The 19,648-nt window shown below is 42.1% G+C and overlaps 1 protein-coding gene across 5 annotated transcripts in view; it reads left to right on the top strand.

The window, feature by feature from the left end:
• Window positions 1–19,648, top strand: part of TTN (titin) — a 283,231-nt gene that overhangs the window by 250,995 nt on the left and 12,588 nt on the right. For all 5 annotated transcript variants that reach the window (XM_060105903.1, XM_060105901.1, XM_060105902.1 and 2 more), the window contains 26 exons: window positions 685–981; window positions 1,090–1,677; window positions 1,772–2,074; window positions 2,192–2,488; window positions 3,858–4,145; window positions 4,258–4,557; window positions 5,230–5,532; window positions 5,622–5,927; window positions 6,031–7,797; window positions 8,119–8,412; window positions 9,132–9,419; window positions 9,537–9,836; window positions 9,936–12,002; window positions 12,104–12,406; window positions 12,525–12,830; window positions 12,925–13,215; window positions 13,311–13,607; window positions 13,737–14,042; window positions 14,936–15,241; window positions 15,327–15,608; window positions 15,782–16,375; window positions 16,497–16,784; window positions 16,894–17,193; window positions 17,679–17,981; window positions 18,544–18,846; window positions 18,948–19,532. In XM_060105903.1, coding sequence (XP_059961886.1) covers window positions 685–981; window positions 1,090–1,677; window positions 1,772–2,074; window positions 2,192–2,488; window positions 3,858–4,145; window positions 4,258–4,557; window positions 5,230–5,532; window positions 5,622–5,927; window positions 6,031–7,797; window positions 8,119–8,412; window positions 9,132–9,419; window positions 9,537–9,836; window positions 9,936–12,002; window positions 12,104–12,406; window positions 12,525–12,830; window positions 12,925–13,215; window positions 13,311–13,607; window positions 13,737–14,042; window positions 14,936–15,241; window positions 15,327–15,608; window positions 15,782–16,375; window positions 16,497–16,784; window positions 16,894–17,193; window positions 17,679–17,981; window positions 18,544–18,846; window positions 18,948–19,532 — 11,862 coding nt within the window. The remainder of the gene's footprint in view (window positions 1–684; window positions 982–1,089; window positions 1,678–1,771; window positions 2,075–2,191; window positions 2,489–3,857; window positions 4,146–4,257; window positions 4,558–5,229; window positions 5,533–5,621; window positions 5,928–6,030; window positions 7,798–8,118; window positions 8,413–9,131; window positions 9,420–9,536; window positions 9,837–9,935; window positions 12,003–12,103; window positions 12,407–12,524; window positions 12,831–12,924; window positions 13,216–13,310; window positions 13,608–13,736; window positions 14,043–14,935; window positions 15,242–15,326; window positions 15,609–15,781; window positions 16,376–16,496; window positions 16,785–16,893; window positions 17,194–17,678; window positions 17,982–18,543; window positions 18,847–18,947; window positions 19,533–19,648) is intronic.

Genomic DNA, 19,648 nt, shown 5'->3' with positions numbered 1-19,648 from the left:
ACAAAATGAAATCTTACTACTAGAGAAAGTTTTTCATTGTTTAAAAAAAGTAGGGACTTCCCTGGTGGCGCAGTGGTTGAGAGTCTGCCTGCCGATGCAGGGGACGCGGGTTCGTGCCCCGGTCCGGGAAGATCCCACATGCCGCGGAGCGGCTGGGCCCGTGGGCCATGGCTGCTGAGCCTGCGTGTCCGGAGCCTGTGCTCCACAACAGGAGAGACCACAACAGTGAGAGGCCCGCGTACCACAAAAAAAAAAAAAGTAGATATTTACATAGCTGGAGTTGGATAATATATTCTGAATTTAAGTATAATTGAATTTGACTGCACATATATATATATAAACATATAGAGTGTGTGTGCAGAAATTGTATGATAGTGTTTCTGACAAGATTGTTCATCTCATTCCTACACCCATGATAAATTTGGGATAAATTTAATCATTTTATTTGGTCATTTGACACTTACTCGATTTGAATGCTATGACATGCTATAACATAAGATGACAAAGCCTGGGAAAGTTCTGCTTGGCTCAGAAGCCAAACTGATCATATAAAAAGAAAGACTCAAATAAAAGTAACTCTGTGGCCTTCATTAAAAATTTTTTCTTTTCACAATGCAGGAAGAACACATGTGGGGAAAAAATGTTGTAATAACTTCTCTTTCTTCTGATGTTTTACTTTCTTAGAAAAACCAAGCCCACCTGAAAAACTTGGAGTAACAAGTGTATCCAAAGATAGTGTTTCCCTGGCCTGGTTGAAGCCAGAACATGATGGTGGAAGCAGAATTGTACATTATGTCATTGAAGCACTAGAAAAAGGACAGGAAAATTGGGTGAGATGTGCAGTGGTAAAGTCAACCCATCATGTCATTTCTGGTCTGAGGGAGAATACTGAATACTTTTTCCGGGTGTTTGCTGAAAATCAAGCTGGTCTGAGTGACCCAAGAGAGCTTCTGCTTCCTGTCCTTGTAAAGGAGCAGCTAGGTATGTCAAATTTTATGCAGAAGCAAAATTTGAACTTATTTGCATTGACTTAAATTAATTTGCAATAAAACGTTTTTCACCTTCACCTTACATACTCTTATTTTTCAGAACCACCTGAAATTGACATGAAGAACTTCCCAAGTCATACCGTCTATGTTAGATCTGGTTCAAACCTTAAAGTTGATATTCCAATTTCTGGAAAACCACTGCCCAAAGTGACATTATCGAGAGATGGTGTCCCGCTGAAAGCAACCATGAGATTTAACACTGAAATTACCGCTGAGAACCTGACCATCAATCTCAAAGAAAGCATTGCTGCTGATGCTGGAAGATATGAGATCACTGCTGCCAACTCCAGTGGAACAACCAAAGCTTTCATTAACATCATCATACTGGACAGGCCTGGTCCCGCAACTGGCCCTGTTGTGATTAGTGATGTAACTGAAGCGAGCGTGACTCTCAAATGGGAGCCACCTAAGTATGATGGTGGAAGTCAGGTTACCAATTACATTGTACTCAAGAGAGAGACAAGTACTGCAGTATGGACTGAAGTGTCTGCGACAGTTGCAAGAACCATGATTAAAGTCATGAAACTGACCACAGGAGAAGAATACCAATTCCGCATCAAGGCAGAAAACCGCTTTGGCATCAGTGATCACATAGATTCGGCTTGTGTGGTTGTCAAACTACCATACAGTAAGTTGTCAAACTTTTCAAAGATCCCAGGTTTCCATATACATAAATGTTTTAAATGTCTGTATTAACCTGTGGGGATTTCTCTCTTTTGTAGCAACACCTGGACCGCCATCTACACCATGGGTCACTAATGTCACTCGAGAAAGTATCACCGTGGGCTGGCATGAACCAGTGTCCAGCGGAGGCAGTGCAGTTATAGGCTATCACCTGGAAATGAAAGACAGAAACACTATCTTATGGCAGAAAGCCAACAAAATGGTCATCCGCACCACTCACTTCACAGTCACAACCATCAGTGCTGGACTTGTCTATGAATTCAGGGTGTACGCAGAAAATGCTGCTGGTATTGGAAAACCCAGCCATCCTTCAGAACCAGTCCTAGCCATTGATGCCTGCGGTATGTATTTGTCATAAGGAGGACAGTTCTCACTACTTAAAAATGCAAACCTTCTTTCTGCAAAGCAAAATAATGTTGAAATAAGTGCCACTAATCTGCTTCCTGTCATTACCACAGAACCCCCGAGAAATGTCCGTATCACTGATGTTTCAAAGAACTCTGTCAACCTTTCATGGCAACAACCAGCTTTTGATGGAGGAAGCAAGATTACAGGCTACATGGTTGAGAGACGAGACCTTCCAGATGGCAGATGGGCCAAGGCCAGCTTCACCAATGTTACCGAGACTCAACTCACTGTCTCTGGCTTGACTCAGAATTCCCAGTATGAATTCCGTGTCTTCGCTAGAAATGCTGTCGGTTCCATCAGCAATCCATCCGAGGCTGCAGGCCCCATTACATGCGTCGATTCCTATGGTAAAAGCAGTTTTAGCAGTTTGAATCCCGACAGCAATTTAACTCAGTAGTTTGTCTTACTTTTGTGGTCATAATCCTAAGGATAACTTTTACTATGTACATTGTTAGAGTTTTAGAAGAAATTATGAGTTCGCTGTGAGTCTTAGGAAAATTCCATAACCCCTCCAGGCCTCTTGACTTAACTGTAAAACATGAGATTTGGACTACAGGATACCTAAAGGGCTTTCTGACTTCAACCTTTTACGATGCTTTGATTACATGAGTTGGTGTTTTCACTCTTCTATTTAAAATTTTCAGCATCAGTAATTAAAACCATGGTTGAATGCCCAGAGAATATTCCTCTGAAATAAGTGAAAGACTAAACAGAGGCATTAATGATGATAATATGAGCAGCCACTAACATTTACTGGGTACTTTCCATGAATTCTCTCCCCTAGTTCTAATAGCCTTAAGATAAGCCCATTTTACAGAAGAGAAACTGAGGTTTAGAGCACTTATATAACTTCCCCAACATCAAGCAGCTCATTAATGATAGGGTGGGTATTCAGACAGACTCCAGAATTCTCTCTACATGGCTGTCAGTCCAAAATACACATACTTGACCATTCTGGAAAATAAGTGGCACATTCAACTCAACAGTGCTTTGAACATTAAAATTTCATGAGAGTTAGGTACCCTGTGACACTTTTTCTAAAAGTCCCCATTTTCAAGGAGGAGTCTCTATGGTATCTGGGCAAAAGTATCCACTCCCATCCTCATGCTGAGAATCCCAGGGCTTCTCGTTATGAACCAGGCTTTGTAGACACTGAGTCAGTATTTGTGAGACTGTGAAGCAAGTCAAATTAATTGTGTTTCTCAAAAATTTTAAGCAGCCTGGCAGAAAATCAGTCCAGGGAAGTTTACAGCTCTGTGAGTAGATCATTCAGAATTCAAGGGTCTGATGTGAAATGCCCCCACTTGGATACCAGTGAACTGGGAAGGGAAAATAAAAAGAATCAGAGGTAGTCAGAGGAAGGAGAACTAGAATAAAAGAAAACATATAATTCAGCTTCTGCAATGATGCTCCGCTGCCATATCCCACTGCATCACTGGAATAAAACACCTGATAGATGTTAAAATACATTTCAAGGGCATTTAAGTCCCTGTGAAATTAGTGCAGTGTCACTGGGGTACAGAGCTTACTCACAATCTTTCTTCCCCATCTGTGATAAAAGAGTGGCTTGTAAAATTAAATGTAAAATATAAATAGTATTAGAACTACTTCGTGTGTATTATTTAATAAAGGCCAATGAGCTTACTTTGAAGTTGTTGCAATTATTTATTCCATCCTTGTGATTTTCTAAATATTTCTCATCCATTTTTCTTGCAGGTGGACCCGTAATTGATTTGCCTCTAGAATATACAGAAGTTGTCAAATACAGAGCAGGTACATCTGTGAAGCTCAGAGCTGGCATTTCTGGCAAACCTGAGCCTACAATTGAGTGGTATAAAGATGATAAAGAGTTACAAACCAGTGCACTGGTGTGTGTCGAAAATACCACTGACCTTGCAGCTATACTCATCAAAGATACAACTCGCCTTAACAGTGGAAGCTATGAATTAAAACTAAGGAATGCCATAGGCTCAGCCTCAGCCACCATCAGAGTGCAGATCCTTGGTAGGTGGTGAATACGGACCCACATCATATTTTGTTTGCCTAAAACTTAATAATTTTAAATTAGAAGCCTTTTAAAATTTACTAATCTACCATTTTGTTTTTTCATTCACAGACAAACCAGGACCTCCAGGTGGACCAATTGAATTTAAGACCGTCACTGCTACAAAGATAACTCTTCTCTGGCAGCCTCCAGCGGATGATGGCGGTGCAAAAATCACTCACTACATTGTGGAAAAGCGTGAGACAAGCCGCGTCGTATGGTCTATGGTGTCTGAAAATTTGGAAGAGTGCATCATTACGACCACCAAAATTATCAAAGGAAATGAATACATCTTCCGGGTTCGCGCTGTGAACAAATACGGAATTGGTGATGCACTGGAATCTCACCCAGTGGTAGCAAGGAATGCATTTGGTGAGACATGATTTCATTAGAAAACTAAAATCAAATAAAATGAAAATTTAAAAATAAATATAGGGGCTTCCCTGGTGGCGCAGTGGTTGAGAATCCGCCTGCCGATGCAAGGGACACGGGTTCGTGCCCCGGTCTGGGAAGATCCCACATGCCGTGGAGCGGCTGGGCCCGTGAGCAGTGGCCGCTAAGCCTGTGCGTCCGGAGCCTGTGCTCCACAATGGGAGAGGCCACAGCAGTGAGAGGCCCGCGTACCGCAAAATAAATAAATAAATGAATAAATGAATGAATGAATAAATAAATAAATAAAAACTGGGAATTCCCTGGTGGTCCAGTGGTTAGGACTTGGCACTTTCACTGCCGAGACACGGGTTCGATCCCCGGTTGGAGAACTAAGATCCCTCAAGCCATGCAACGCGGCCAATACATACATACATACATACATACATACATACATACATACATACTATTCTGCTAGTTTATGAATATGTTTTCAGAGCTTGATTGACTTTTATTTTCTTGTTCATCATATCGCTTCTCATTATCATCCTTTTCACCAGGTAGAAAGTATAATAAATGAAACTAATATTCTTAGATAGGATTTGAAGATTAAAAGGTAGAATTTATCAGTAATGTTGATCCTTTGAACTCATTTTCCTCTTCCTTTCTAAACAGTCACACCTGGGCCTCCGAGCGTGCCAGAGGTGACAAAGATAACCAAGAATTCGATGACTGTTGTCTGGAACAGGCCAGCTGCAGATGGTGGTAGTGACATAAGCGGCTATTTCCTTGAGAAACGAGACAAGAAGAGTCTGGGATGGTTTAAAGTCCTAAAGGAGACGATCCGTGACACCAGACAGAAAGTGACAGGACTCACGGAACACAGTGACTATCAATACCGAGTTTGTGCTATAAATGCTGCTGGACAGGGTCCATTTTCTGAACCATCTGACTTCTACAAAGCTGCGGATCCTATTGGTAAGTGTGGTGTCTTCACCTATGTCTTCTTTCATGTCACCAAACTGTACATGATTATGTAATTACGGTATTGTGATTGGCCATGCCAGATCCTCCAGGCCCACCGGCTAAGATAAGAATTGAAGATACAACTAAATCATCCATCACTCTTGGCTGGAGTAAACCCATCTACGATGGGGGCAGTGCTGTTACTGGATATGTTGTTGGCATGAGACAAGGAGAGGAAGAGGAATGGACTGTTGTCTCTACAAAAGGAGAGGTCAGAACTACAGAGTATGTGGTATCTAACCTGAAACCTGGAGTCAATTACTACTTCCAGGTATCCGCTGTAAACTGTGCCGGACAAGGGGAACCTATAGAAATGACTGAACCCGTACAGGCCAAAGATATACTTGGTACGTACCTACTGGTATGATTGTGTTTTTATTTTTTTAATAGAGGAAATCACTCATTTCCTTGCTTTAAAATTCATTGTATATGCCCATTTTATGTCTACAGAGGAACCAGAGATTGACCTAGATGTGGCTCTCAGGACCTCCATTATAGCTAAAGCCGGTGAAGACGTACAAGTGTTGATTCCCTTCAAAGGCAGACCTCCACCTACTGTCACATGGAGAAAAGATGAGAAGAATCTTGGCAGTGATGCCAGATACAGCATTCAAAACACTGATTCATCTTCATTACTCATTATTCCTCAAGTCACTCGCAATGATACGGGCAAATATATTCTCACAATAGAAAATGGCGTTGGTCAGCCAAAGTCTTCAACTGTGAGCGTTAAAGTGCTTGATACACCAGCTGCCTGCCAGAAACTACAGATTAAACATGTTTCTCGAGGCACAGTCACATTGCTCTGGGAGTCTCCCCTCATTGACGGAGGATCTCCCATAATTAATTACATCATTGAGAAGAAAGATGCCACCAAGAGAACATGGTCTTCAGTGTCACACAAGTGTTCTAGCACATCTTTTAAGGTAACAGATTTGTCAGAGAAAACTCCATTCTTCTTCAGAGTTCTTGCAGAAAATGAAATTGGAATCGGGGAACCCTGTGAAACTACAAAGCCAGTGAAGGCTGCCGAAGTACCAGCTCCTATACGCGATCTCTCAGTGAAAGACTCAACAAAAACATCTGTTACCCTGAGCTGGACCAAGCCTGACTTTGATGGTGGTAGTGTCATCACAGATTATACTGTGGAAAGGAAAGGTAAAGATGAACAAACATGGTCACATGCTGGCATAAGTAAGACATGTGAAATTGAGGTTAGCCAACTCAAGGAACATTCAGTCCTGGAATTCAGAGTGTCTGCCAGAAATGAGAAAGGACTGAGTGATGGTGTCACTATTGGGCCAATTACAGTGAAAGAACTTGTAATTCCACCGCAAGTTGACCTGTCAGAAATCCCTGGGGCACAAGTCACTGTGAGAATTGGGCATAATGTGCACCTCGAGTTACCTTATAAAGGAAAACCCAAACCATCTATCAGTTGGCTGAAAGACGGTTTGCCACTGAAAGAAAGCGAACATGTTCGTTTGAGTAAAACTGAAAACAAACTTACTTTGAGTATTAAGAATGCAAAGAAGGAGAATGGAGGGAAATACACCATTATTCTCGATAACGCAGTTTGTCGAAACTCATTTCCCATTACAATCATCACACTCGGCCCACCATCAAAGCCCAAAGGGCCCATTCGATTTGATGAAATCAAGGCTGACAGTGTCATCATATCATGGGATGTGCCCGATGATGATGGAGGAGGAGAAATTACCTGTTACAGCATTGAGAAGCGAGAAGCTTCACAAACTAATTGGAAGATGGTGTGTTCCAGTGTTGCCCGGACAACCTTCAAAGTTCCTAATCTAGTCAAAGATGCTGAATACCAGTTTAGAGTTAGGGCAGAAAACAGATATGGAGTCAGCCAGCCACTTGACTCAAACATCATTGTGGCAAAACACCAGTTCAGGATTCCTGGCCCCCCAGGAAAGCCAGTTACATACAATGTGACTTCTGATGGCATGTCCCTAACTTGGGATGCTCCAGTTTATGATGGTGGTTCAGAAGTTACTGGATACCATGTTGAAAAGAAAGAAAGAAATAGCATCCTGTGGCAAAGAATTAACACATCACCAGTATCTGGAAGAGAACATAGAGCTACTGGACTAATGGAAGGCCTGGATTACCAGTTCCGTGTATATGCTGAAAATTCTGCCGGCCTAAGCTCACCTAGTGACCCAAGCAAATTTACCTTAGCTGTTTCCCCAGTAGGTAAGTGACTGAGGATTATTCAAATATACTTAATTCCACAACTGAATGTGTTAGTGACAACTCAAACACTGCTTTTCTTCCATGTATCACCTTCTCACATATTTCCTTGTCACTAGAGAGCTGGTCAAGTAAAGCAAGGGGGATGATTTTCAATCAGTCTAAAAGAGCAATTTAAAATTCTTTTTGTTAAAGACTCTGATACAAAAAAAATTGCAATTAATGGCTAAAATGAGTTTGGGGGATTTATTTATTTTCCTTCCACTGAAGATTAAGAGTTGATTACAGAAATAATGATGCCTTTAACTTGCATCTAATTTTTAGACCCACCTGGCACCCCTGACTACATTGATGTCACCCGGGAAACCATCACTCTGAAATGGAACCCACCACTGCGTGATGGAGGCAGTAAGATTGTGGCCTACAACATCGAGAAACGGCAAGGGAGCGATCACTGGACCAGATGCAACTTTAGCGATGTCAGCGAATGCCAGTACACGGCAACAGGACTTAGTCCTGGGGATCGATATGAGTTCAGAATACTTGCAAGAAACGCTGTTGGAACCATAAGCCCGCCCTCACAGTCTTCTGGCGTTATTATGACAAGGGATGAAAATGGTAAGCATTTACAACCAATTTCCAATGTAACTAAGAGCATTCACATTTTAAAATATATATACATATATATATATATATATATTGGGCCCCTGGTCTATAAAAATGGGAAGAGAAACAACGTTTCATACAGATTACCAAAGGTTGTTAGGTGGATGAATTAGATTTTCTACCTTTCAGATGAAGAGGAGAAAAAAATGTAATTAACATCAATTCTTTTTACCACGTCTATTATTTCATTTCCATATAAATAGCATGCAAGTGGGAATGAGTTTTTAGCTTTGTGATTTCAGTCATTTATAATAAATAAAGAAAAAAAAGTCCCAAGAATAACTGTCCCTCTCGACTGAAGTTACCAAAATTCAACACAGGTCCAACAGCACAATTATCACCTTGCCTGAGTGCAGCTGATGGCCCGGCACAGGAACTTGTTTGAATATGCAGCAGTATTAGGAAGTAAATGATCCGTAAATGTTTCATTTCTCTTTTTGCAAGTGGAAATGCAAGATTAATAACATGCCAGATATAACAAAGGCGATAACCTAATAATATGCAAATGTTTAACCCCACACTCTAAATTCTCAACTATCAATCCTACTTTCAAAATAGCCTTTGGTATAAGCATTACTCTTTCAGGCTTTATGATATGGTGCTAATGAAAAACATGCTTATTTAAGTCTTTATTAAGCCAAACTAATGCATATTATCTCTTTCTTTTATAGTTGCACCGATTGTAGAGTTTGGCCCTGAGTACTTTGAGGGTGTCACTATTAAGTCTGGAGGGAGCCTTAGAATTAAAGCTTTGGTGCAAGGACGGCCAGTACCTCGAGTAACTTGGTTCAAAGATGGGGAAGAAATTGAGAAGGGGATGAATATGGAAATAACTGATGTCCTTGGATCCACCAGCCTCTTTGTCAGAGATGCTACTCGGGACCATCGTGGTGTATACAGAGTGGAAGCCAAAAATGCATCTGGCTCCACAAAAGCAGAAATTACAGTGAAAGTACAAGGTACTCCTAAAATAGCTTCTTAATCTTACAATGTACAGGACTTGGATTAAAGACATGCCTGATTGCATTTTAATGGACAAGGAGAAAGAAACTAACTCTGGAACCTTTTTCTTATAGATACACCAGGAAAACCAGTTGGGCCAATAAGATTCACCAGTATAACTGGCGAGAAGATGACCTTGTGGTGGGATGCTCCACTCAATGACGGCTGTGCTCCCGTATCGCACTACATCATTGAAAAACGGGAAACCAGCAGACTTGCTTGGGCGCTAATTGAGGATAATTGTGAAGCCCTCAGCTATACCGCCACTAAACTAATAACTGGCAATGAATACCAATTCCGTATTTCTGCCGTCAACAAGTTTGGTGTCGGCAGGCCACTGGATTCTGACCCAGTGGTTGCTCAAATACAGTACAGTAAGCAACCATTTTTACTAAGTGGTACTATGTCATAAGGTTAACTTCCAAGCAAATGTGTCTAATTGGTTTATTTCTTTCTTTGTTTTCATTTTACAGCTACTCCTGATTCCCCTGGCACTCCAGAACCTAGTAATGTAACAGGCAATAGCATTACCCTGACATGGGCAAGGCCAGAATCAGATGGTGGCAGTGAAATTCAACAGTACATCCTTGAAAGGAGAGAAAAGAAAAGCATGCGATGGGTGAAAGTGATCAGCAAACGACCAATCTCTGAGACAAGATTCAAAGTCACCGGTCTGACAGAGGGCAATGAATATGAATTCCGTGTCATGGCTGAAAATGCTGCAGGAGTAGGACCTGCAAGTGGTATCTCAAGACTAATCAAATGTAGAGAGCCAGTCAGCCCACCAAGTGCTCCCACTGTGGTCAAAGTGACAGACACATCAAAGACAACTGTGAGCTTAGAATGGTCTAAGCCAGTGTTTGACGGAGGGATGGAGATAATTGGGTATATTATTGAAATGTGCAAAGCTGACTTAGGAGACTGGCACAAGGTGAATGCAGAAGGATGTGTGAAAACAAGATATACAGTTACTGATCTACAAGCAGGTGCAGAATACAAATTCCGGGTTAGTGCTGTCAATGGTGCTGGAAAAGGAGACAGCTGTGAAGTGACCGGCACCATTAAAGCAGTTGACCGATTATCAGCTCCTGAGTTAGACATCGATGCCAGCTTCAAGCAGACTCATATTGTGAGAGCTGGGGCCAGTATTCGCCTCTTCATTGCCTATCAGGGTAGACCGACTCCAACAGCTGTGTGGAGCAAACCTGACTCTAACCTTAGCATTCGGGCTGATATCCATACAACAGACTCCTTCAGCACCCTCACCGTGGAAAACTGCAACCGAAACGACGCAGGGAAATATACCCTTACTGTGGAAAACAACAGCGGTAGTAAGTCAATCACATTCACCGTAAAGGTGCTAGACTCTCCAGGCCCACCTGGCCCAATTACCTTCAAGGATGTGACCCGGGGATCTGTTACATTGATGTGGGATGCCCCTCTCCTTGATGGGGGTGCCCGAATCCATCACTACGTGGTAGAGAAACGAGAAGCCAGTCGCCGTAGTTGGCAAGTGGTCAGTGAAAAATGCACTCGTCAGATCCTCAAGGTCAACGACCTGGTAGAAGGCGTTCCATACTATTTCCGTGTTTCTGCAGAAAATGAGTACGGTGTTGGTGAACCCTATGAAATGCCAGAACCAATGGTAGCCACAGAACAGCCTGCTCCACCGAAGAGACTTGATGTCATTGACACAAGCAAATCCTCTGCAGTCTTAGCTTGGCTTAAACCTGACCATGATGGAGGCAGCCGAATCTCTGACTACCTGCTCGAAATGAGACAAAAGGGATCTGACTTCTGGGTTGAAGCTGGTCACACCAAACAGCTGACTTTCACGGTGGAGCACCTCACTGAGAACACTGAATATGAATTCCGCGTGAAGGCCAAGAATGATGCTGGCTACAGTGAACCCAGGGAAGCCTTCTCTTCTGTCATCATCAAGGAGCCTCAAATTGAGCCCACAGCTGATCTCACTGGAATTACCAATCAGCTCATAACTTGCAAAGCAGGCAGCCCGTTTACCATTGACGTGCCAATCAGTGGTCGTCCCACCCCCAAAGTAACATGGAAGCTGGAAGAAATGAGACTTAAGGAGACAGATCGAGTGAGTATCACAACAACAAAAGACAGAACCACCCTGTCTATAAAGGACAGCATGAGAGGTGACTCTGGAAGGTACTTCTTGACCCTGGAAAATACAGCTGGTGTTAAAACCTTTACCATCACAGTTGTGGTCATCGGAAGGCCAGGGCCAGTAACTGGTCCCATTGAAGTCTCATCTGTCTCAGCTGAATCATGCATCCTATCATGGGCTGAACCTAAAGATGATGGAGGCACCGATATTACTAATTACATAGTTGAAAAGCGTGAGTCAGGTACAACAGCTTGGCAGCTTGTCAATTCCAGCGTCAAGCGCACTCAGATTAAAGTCACTCATCTCACAAAATACATGGAATATTCTTTCCGTGTCAGTTCAGAGAACAGATTTGGTGTCAGCAAGCCTCTGGAATCAGCACCAGTCGTTGCTGAGCATCCATTTGGTAAGAAAAATAAAAATCATATTTCCAAGTCTCTATTATTAAATATTTCCCCTGAATTTTATAAAACTGTATTCATATTTGATACCTTTGCTTATATTTAGTCCCACCAAGTGCACCTACCAGACCTGAGGTCTACCACGTGTCTGCCAATGCCATGTCTATTCGCTGGGAAGAACCCTATCATGATGGTGGCAGTAAAGTCATCGGCTACTGGGTTGAGAAGAAAGAACGAAACACCATCCTTTGGGTGAAAGAAAACAAAGTGCCATGCTTAGAGTGCAACTACAAAGTGACCAGTTTGGTAGAAGGACTGGAATATCAGTTCAGAACGTATGCACTCAATGCCGCGGGCGTTAGCAAAGCCAGTGAAGCATCAAGACCTATGATGGCTCAAAACCCAGTTGGTAGGTATCAGAATTTAAGGGTACATTTGTTTATCATCATCATCACCATCATCGTCATCATTATTGGTACTAGCAAAATTCAGAGTTGCATTTAACCTTATTTTTGCATCCCTTCCAGATGCACCAGGAAGACCAGAGGTGACAGATGTCACCAGATCAACGGTGTCACTGATTTGGTCTGCCCCAGTGTATGATGGAGGCAGCAAGGTTGTAGGCTACATCATAGAGCGTAAGCCAGTCAGTGAAGTTGGAGATGGTCGCTGGCTCAAGTGCAACTACACCATCGTATCTGACAATTTCTTCACCATTACTGCTCTCAGTGAAGGAGACACTTATGAATTCCGTGTGTTGGCCAAGAATGCAGCAGGCGTAATTAGCAAAGGATCAGAATCTACAGGCCCCATCACTTGCCGAGATGAATACGGTAAAGAATAGTCAATGCTCTCCTTTTAAGTTATCACAATTTCTATAACAATAAACTATCATATATTCATTCACATCTATTTTGCCTATGACAGCTCCACCCAAAGCCGAACTCGATGCCAGATTACAGGGTGATCTGGTTACCATCAGAGCAGGCTCGGATCTTGTTCTTGATGCTGCAGTTGGTGGCAAACCTGAACCCAAAATTATCTGGACCAAAGGGGACAAGGAACTAGATCTCTGTGAAAAAGTCTCTCTGCAGTACACTGGCAAACGAGCAACTGCTGTGATCAAGTTCTGTGACAGAAGTGACAGTGGAAGATACACTTTAACGGTGAAGAATGCCAGTGGGACCAAGGCCGTGTCTGTCGTGGTCAAAGTTCTCGGTAAATATGTCAAATGATCTTTGATTTTCATAGCTTTCTCAAGCGTGGGCAGAAAGAAACACCTTCCTCATTGCTCATCCTTACACCTGTTTCAGATTCCCCGGGCCCATGTGGAAAGCTCACCGTCAGCAGAGTAACAGAGGAGAAGTGCACTTTAGCCTGGAGCCTTCCTCAGGAAGATGGAGGTGCAGAAATAACTCACTACATCGTGGAAAGACGTGAGACTAGCAGACTCAACTGGGTGATTGTGGAAGGCGAATGCCCAACCCTATCCTATGTGGTTACCAGACTCATCAAGAACAACGAATACATATTCCGAGTGCGGGCAGTAAACAAATATGGCCCTGGTGTACCTGTTGAATCAGAGCCCATTGTCGCCAGAAACTCCTTCAGTGAGTATTAACACTCAAACAGTTCAGCAGTTGAAATGTAATGGGATCAGGGAGAAGGGAGGACAGTCATAGCAATGGTGATTTTGTGTGATTCTGATCATCCTTTTATTTTCATAAAAATATAAACAGCTATTCCATCACAACCTGGCATACCTGAAGAAGTTGGGGCTGGCAAAGAGCATATCATCATTCAGTGGACAAAACCTGAATCTGACGGTGGCAACGAGATCAGCAACTATCTAGTAGACAAACGTGAGAAGAAGAGCTTGCGCTGGACACGTGTGAACAAAGACTATGTGGTGTATGATACCAGGCTGAAGGTGACTGGCCTGATGGAAGGTTGTGATTACCAGTTCCGGGTGACCGCAGTAAATGCTGCTGGTAACAGTGAACCCAGCGAAGCTTCCAACTATATCTCTTGCAGAGAACCATCATGTGAGTTCCAAGAATCATACATAACCCTAATGCCCACCAAAACCACATTACAAGTAATTTTCCAACATGCCTTTTCCAATAACTTGTAGAATTTGTGAATGGTCTAGAAAGGCATATGCTTATTAGAAGGATCTTAAATACAGCCTAAGACAGAAAACATTTCAACTACTACTTCTGTCAATAAGTTAGCAGTTACATTGCTAAAAACTGTTGCAGTATTTTTCCAATCTGTGAAAAAAATAAACTATTCTACTACCAATATGAAAGGGATGTATTTTGCAAATCTTCCTAAGAATGGAGAGAATTTTGTTGTAATGATAATAACTACTGAAAAGAAAAAAAGACAACATCTCTTTTAAGAGGCTTAGCAGAACATAAAGCTTCTTGTATTTTAGTGAGCACCTAACAAAGTAATTGTCACAAGAGCTTCAGAAATAAGTGGCAAGTCCTTGTACAAAGTTTAAGCCCAAGAACTAAAAGGAATAAATCACTTGGATTGAATTGAGGAAGTAGAAGAAACTTATTCCTGTACTTATTAGCAATGTAGAGGTGACAAGTGATATTAACCCTGTTGAAAGCTGAGCAACTAAAGAACAGTCCCTGAGAATGGGTACTGTTAGCAATGAGCTTAGCAGGACACAGCATAGCTAGCCAAAGTGGCCAGAAAGAAACATCTACCTTTCTAAAGAAGTTTAACTCTTAAAACAATAATAATAGTAATAATAGAGCATACAGTGCTATCCTGCAATATCAGAAGAGCCTGGTTACAGAGAGTATCTTGGTGAGTGTGGACAAAGAACAATAATGCCTCAGTGAGTCTTGAAAACCAAAAATACAAATCTCAAGCTTCCTTATTTGTGTAATACCTGCATGCTTATTTTAAAATTTCACAGATACCCCTGGACCACCTTCTGCTCCGAGAGTTGTAGATACCACCAAACACAGCATCAGTTTAGCCTGGACCAAGCCCATGTATGACGGTGGCACTGACATCACAGGATATGTTCTTGAAATGCAAGAGAAGGACACTGATCAGTGGTACCGAGTGCATACCAACACCACAATAAGAAATAATGAATTCACTGTGACAGACCTTAAAATGGGCCAGAAATACTCCTTCAGAGTTGCTGCTGTGAACGTGAAGGGCATGAGTGAATACAGCGAGTCAACTGCTGAAATTGAGCCCATGGAAAGACTAGGTATTTATAATGTAAGGCTTTAGGTGAATTATTTTCTCATCACACCTGTTCATGAATTAATTAAGTTTTGACATTTACTTTCCAGAAATACCAGATCTTGAGCTTGCAGATGATTTAAAGAAGATTGTGACCATCAGAGCTGGAGCCTCGTTGCGGCTGATGGTGTCTGTATCTGGAAGACCACCACCCGTCATCACATGGAGCAAGAAGGGCATTGACCTTGCAAGCCGGGCGGTCACTGACAACACTGAGAGTTACTCTTTACTTATTGTGGACAAAGTTAACCGGTATGATGCTGGAAAATACACCATTGAAGCTGAAAACCAATCTGGCAAGAAATCAGCAACTGTCCTTGTTAAAGTATATGGTAAGTATTTGTCTTAAAATCAACTATGCTGTGAGTAGATCCTTTAAAAAGATACATCTTGACCTCTGATTATCACCTCTCTAAAAGGAACTATGTTATTTTCCTGCCCCCCCAAAAATCTATCAACCAATCAGGCAAATAGGGAGTATGGATCTTTCTTTCTCTTGTTTTAGATACTCCTGGTCCCTGTCCTTCAGTGAAAGTTAAGGAAGTATCAAGAGATTCTGTGACCATTACTTGGGAAGTTCCCACAATTGATGGTGGAGCTCCTGTCAACAATTACATTATTGAGAAGCGTGAAGCTGCCATGAGAGCATTCAAAACAGTAACTACCAAATGCAGCAAGACGCTCTACAGAATTTCTGGACTTATAGAAGGAACCATGTACTATTTCAGAGTGCTGCCAGAAAATATTTATGGCATTGGAGAACCTTGTGAAACATCTGATGCAGTTCTGGTCTCAGAAGTACCTTTGGTGCCTGTGAAGCTAGAAGTTGTCGATGTCACCAAATCGACTGTTACCCTTGCCTGGGAAAAACCACTCTATGATGGTGGTAGCCGGCTCACTGGCTATGTTCTTGAGGCCTGCAGAGCTGGCACCGAAAGATGGATGAAGGTTGTCACCTTAAAACCCACAGTCCTAGAGCACACTGTTATTTCCTTGAATGAAGGTGAACAGTACTTATTTAGAGTAAGGGCACAAAATGAGAAAGGTGTGTCAGAACCAAGAGAGATCATCACAGCTGTGACCGTACAAGACCTCAGAGGTATGTACCAAATCACCAAAATAACAATAATGGTAAAGGAAAATGAAGGAAACATTCAGAATTCATGACACTTTGTCATTACAAATAATACTTATGAATAAATGCCTACTTTTTCTCATAGTGTTGCCAGCAATCGATCTTTCTACAATGCCTCAAAAGACCATCCACGTCCCAGCCGGCAGACCAGTAGAGCTGGTGATACCAATTGCTGGTCGCCCACCTCCTGCTGCCTCCTGGTTCTTTGCTGGCTCTAAACTAAGAGAATCAGAGCGTGTCACAGTTGAAACTCATACTAAGGTAGCTAAATTAACCATTCGTGAAACCACTATCAGAGATACCGGAGACTATATACTTGAACTGAAGAATGCAACCGGAACTACTTCAGAGACCATTAAAGTTATCATTCTTGGTAAGGATGAGAGACCAAGACACAAGCAAGCTGTTGTTGTTTAGTCACCCAATTTTGATTTGAAGTGAAAATTAACCTCCGGGATTTCTTTTTTTTTTTTTTTTCATAGACAAGCCTGGACAACCAACTGGGCCTATCAAGATTGAAGAAATTGATGCTACTTCAGTGACCATTTCCTGGGGACCGCCTGAACTGGATGGTGGTGCTCCACTGAGTGGCTATGTGGTAGAACAACGTGATGCCCATCGTCCAGGGTGGCTGCCAGTGTCTGAATCAGTGACTAGAACAACATTTAAGTTTACCAGACTCACTGAAGGAAACGAGTATGTGTTCCGTATCGCTGCGACAAACCGCTTCGGGATCGGCTCGTACTTGCAATCTGAGGTTATAGAATGTCGCAGCCGCATCAGTAAGTCCTGGATGCCCCCCACCACCACCACTCTCCCCACCTCTGATTCTAAATATTAACAAGAAGGAATTTGTTCTTAATATACCCTCATGTAAGTAAAAATAGGTCAGAAAGTTAATCCCAGGGTCTTTCCAAGGTCTCTAAACCTCCTTTTCTTGGAAGTTTTCAACAGAGTTGGGTTTTTTTTTTAATGGAAGAAAGAGAGGAGGAGGGAATTAGGGAAGGATGGATGGAAGGAAAGGGGGGAGGGAGGACTGGCTGTTACAGTGAGAAACAGTACAGAATACATGCTTAATAAATGTTTATAAAATTGAAGAAAATGAGGAACAGCAAGAAAAGTACAAAAATGAAAACATGAGAAAAACAGTTGCAAGAGTCTTATATGTACCATTTTAAGATGGTATATACAAGACACACTTATACAAATGTATGAGTCTTTAATTTATTCATGGTGCCATGTTGTGTTAACCTCTGTCTTGCTGCAGATATTCCTGGACCTCCAGAAACGTTACAGATATTTGATGTCTCACGTGAGGGCATGACACTTACTTGGTACCCACCAGAAGATGACGGTGGCTCCCAAGTGACTGGATATATTGTGGAGCGCAAAGAAGTGAGAGCAGATCGATGGGTCCGTGTAAATAAAGTACCAGTGACGATGACACGGTACCGTTCCACTGGCCTTACTGAAGGCTTAGAATATGAACACCGTGTCACAGCCATTAACGCGAGAGGAACTGGAAAACCAAGCCGTCCTTCCAAACCCACCATTGCCATGGATCCAATTGGTAAATACCTTCTGTATAAGTTTACTGAGGTATAATTTAATGTGGTAACAGTCACCCTTCTGAAATATAGAATTCTATAAGTTTTGTATAACCACCACCACAATCAAAATATAGAATATTTCCAACAGCTCAAAAAGTTCAGTTGTGTCCTCTGTCATCAATCCCCTCCCCACTCCAACCCCGGGCAACTTTGGGCAAATAACTTTTTATATTCTTCTGTTGAGTCTATTTCTCCCTCTTTAAAATGGAACTCACAATACACACCCTATATCACAGTTGAAATTGTAAAGCAAGTTAATATTTTTGGAAGCACTTTAAAAACTGATGGCAAATGTAAGATAGTATTAGTGATTATAAACAAAGTACAAATAAGACAAAGGAAAAACCAAGAGCTTTAAGTAATGTTAACTGATTTAAATGAATTAAACATTTACAAAATGAAAAATATTCTAATGTTATAGTCCATGTTTCCACAACTCAGTGAAATTGTTAGGTGGCACATTTGATTTTCAACTTTGCAGAAACTGTAACAAGTATGTTGTTGTCTTATTCTTATTCCCAGCTCCTCCAGGAAAGCCACAAAACCCAAGAGTTACTGATACAACAAGGACATCAGTCTCCCTGGCCTGGAGTGTTCCAGAAGATGAAGGAGGATCTAAAGTCACAGGCTACTTGATCGAAATGCAAAAAGTTGATCAATATGAATGGACCAAATGCAACACCACCCCAACCAAGATTCGGGAGTATACTCTCACACACCTACCTCAGGGCGCTGAATACAGATTCCGTGTCCTAGCTTGTAACGCTGGTGGACCTGGGGAGCCCGCTGAGGTACCAGGAACAGTCAAAGTCACGGAAATGCTTGGTAAGACATATGATCATTTACTTTCTGCTGTAATTGCCTTAAGACTTATTTCCTACACCCGCCTCCCAAAATGCTAACTGTAACCCTACCTTTCTTCCCAGAATATCCTGACTATGAACTTGATGAAAGATACCAGGAAGGTATCTTTGTAAGACAAGGTGGGGTCATCAGACTTACCATACCAATCAAAGGAAAACCATTCCCAATATGTAAATGGACCAAGGAAGGCCAAGATATTAGTAAGCGTGCCATGATTGCAACCTCTGAAACTCACACTGAGCTTGTAATCAAAGAAGCAGACAGGGATGATTCTGGCACTTACGACCTGGTTCTGGAAAACAAATGTGGCAAGAAGGCTGTCTACATCAAGGTCAGGGTGATAGGAAGTCCCAACACTCCAGAAGGGCCACTTGAATATGACGATATACAAGCTCGCTCTGTAAGGGTCAGTTGGAGACCCCCTGCCGATGATGGTGGTGCTGACATCTTAGGCTACATCCTCGAGAGACGAGAAGTGCCTAAAGCCGCCTGGTACACCATCGACTCCAGAGTCCGAGGTACATCTCTGGTCGTAAAAGGCCTCAAAGAAAATGTGGAGTACCATTTCCGTGTTTCAGCAGAAAACCAGTTTGGAATAAGCAAACCCTTGAAATCTGAGGAACCAGTCATACCAAAAACACCACTGAGTAAGTGCTCTTCCAACCATAACACTGTAAAAATCCTCTCAGTGCTCTTTTGTTTCGAAAGGAAAGCCACCAGCTTACAAGAGTTGGGACTGCACTCTAACACATGTGTTTTCCAC

Source organism: Mesoplodon densirostris, chromosome 8 (genome assembly GCF_025265405.1).
Source record: "Mesoplodon densirostris isolate mMesDen1 chromosome 8, mMesDen1 primary haplotype, whole genome shotgun sequence".
NCBI lineage: Eukaryota > Metazoa > Chordata > Mammalia > Artiodactyla > Ziphiidae > Mesoplodon > Mesoplodon densirostris.
This window is presented reverse-complemented; position numbering and strand designations above follow the sequence as displayed.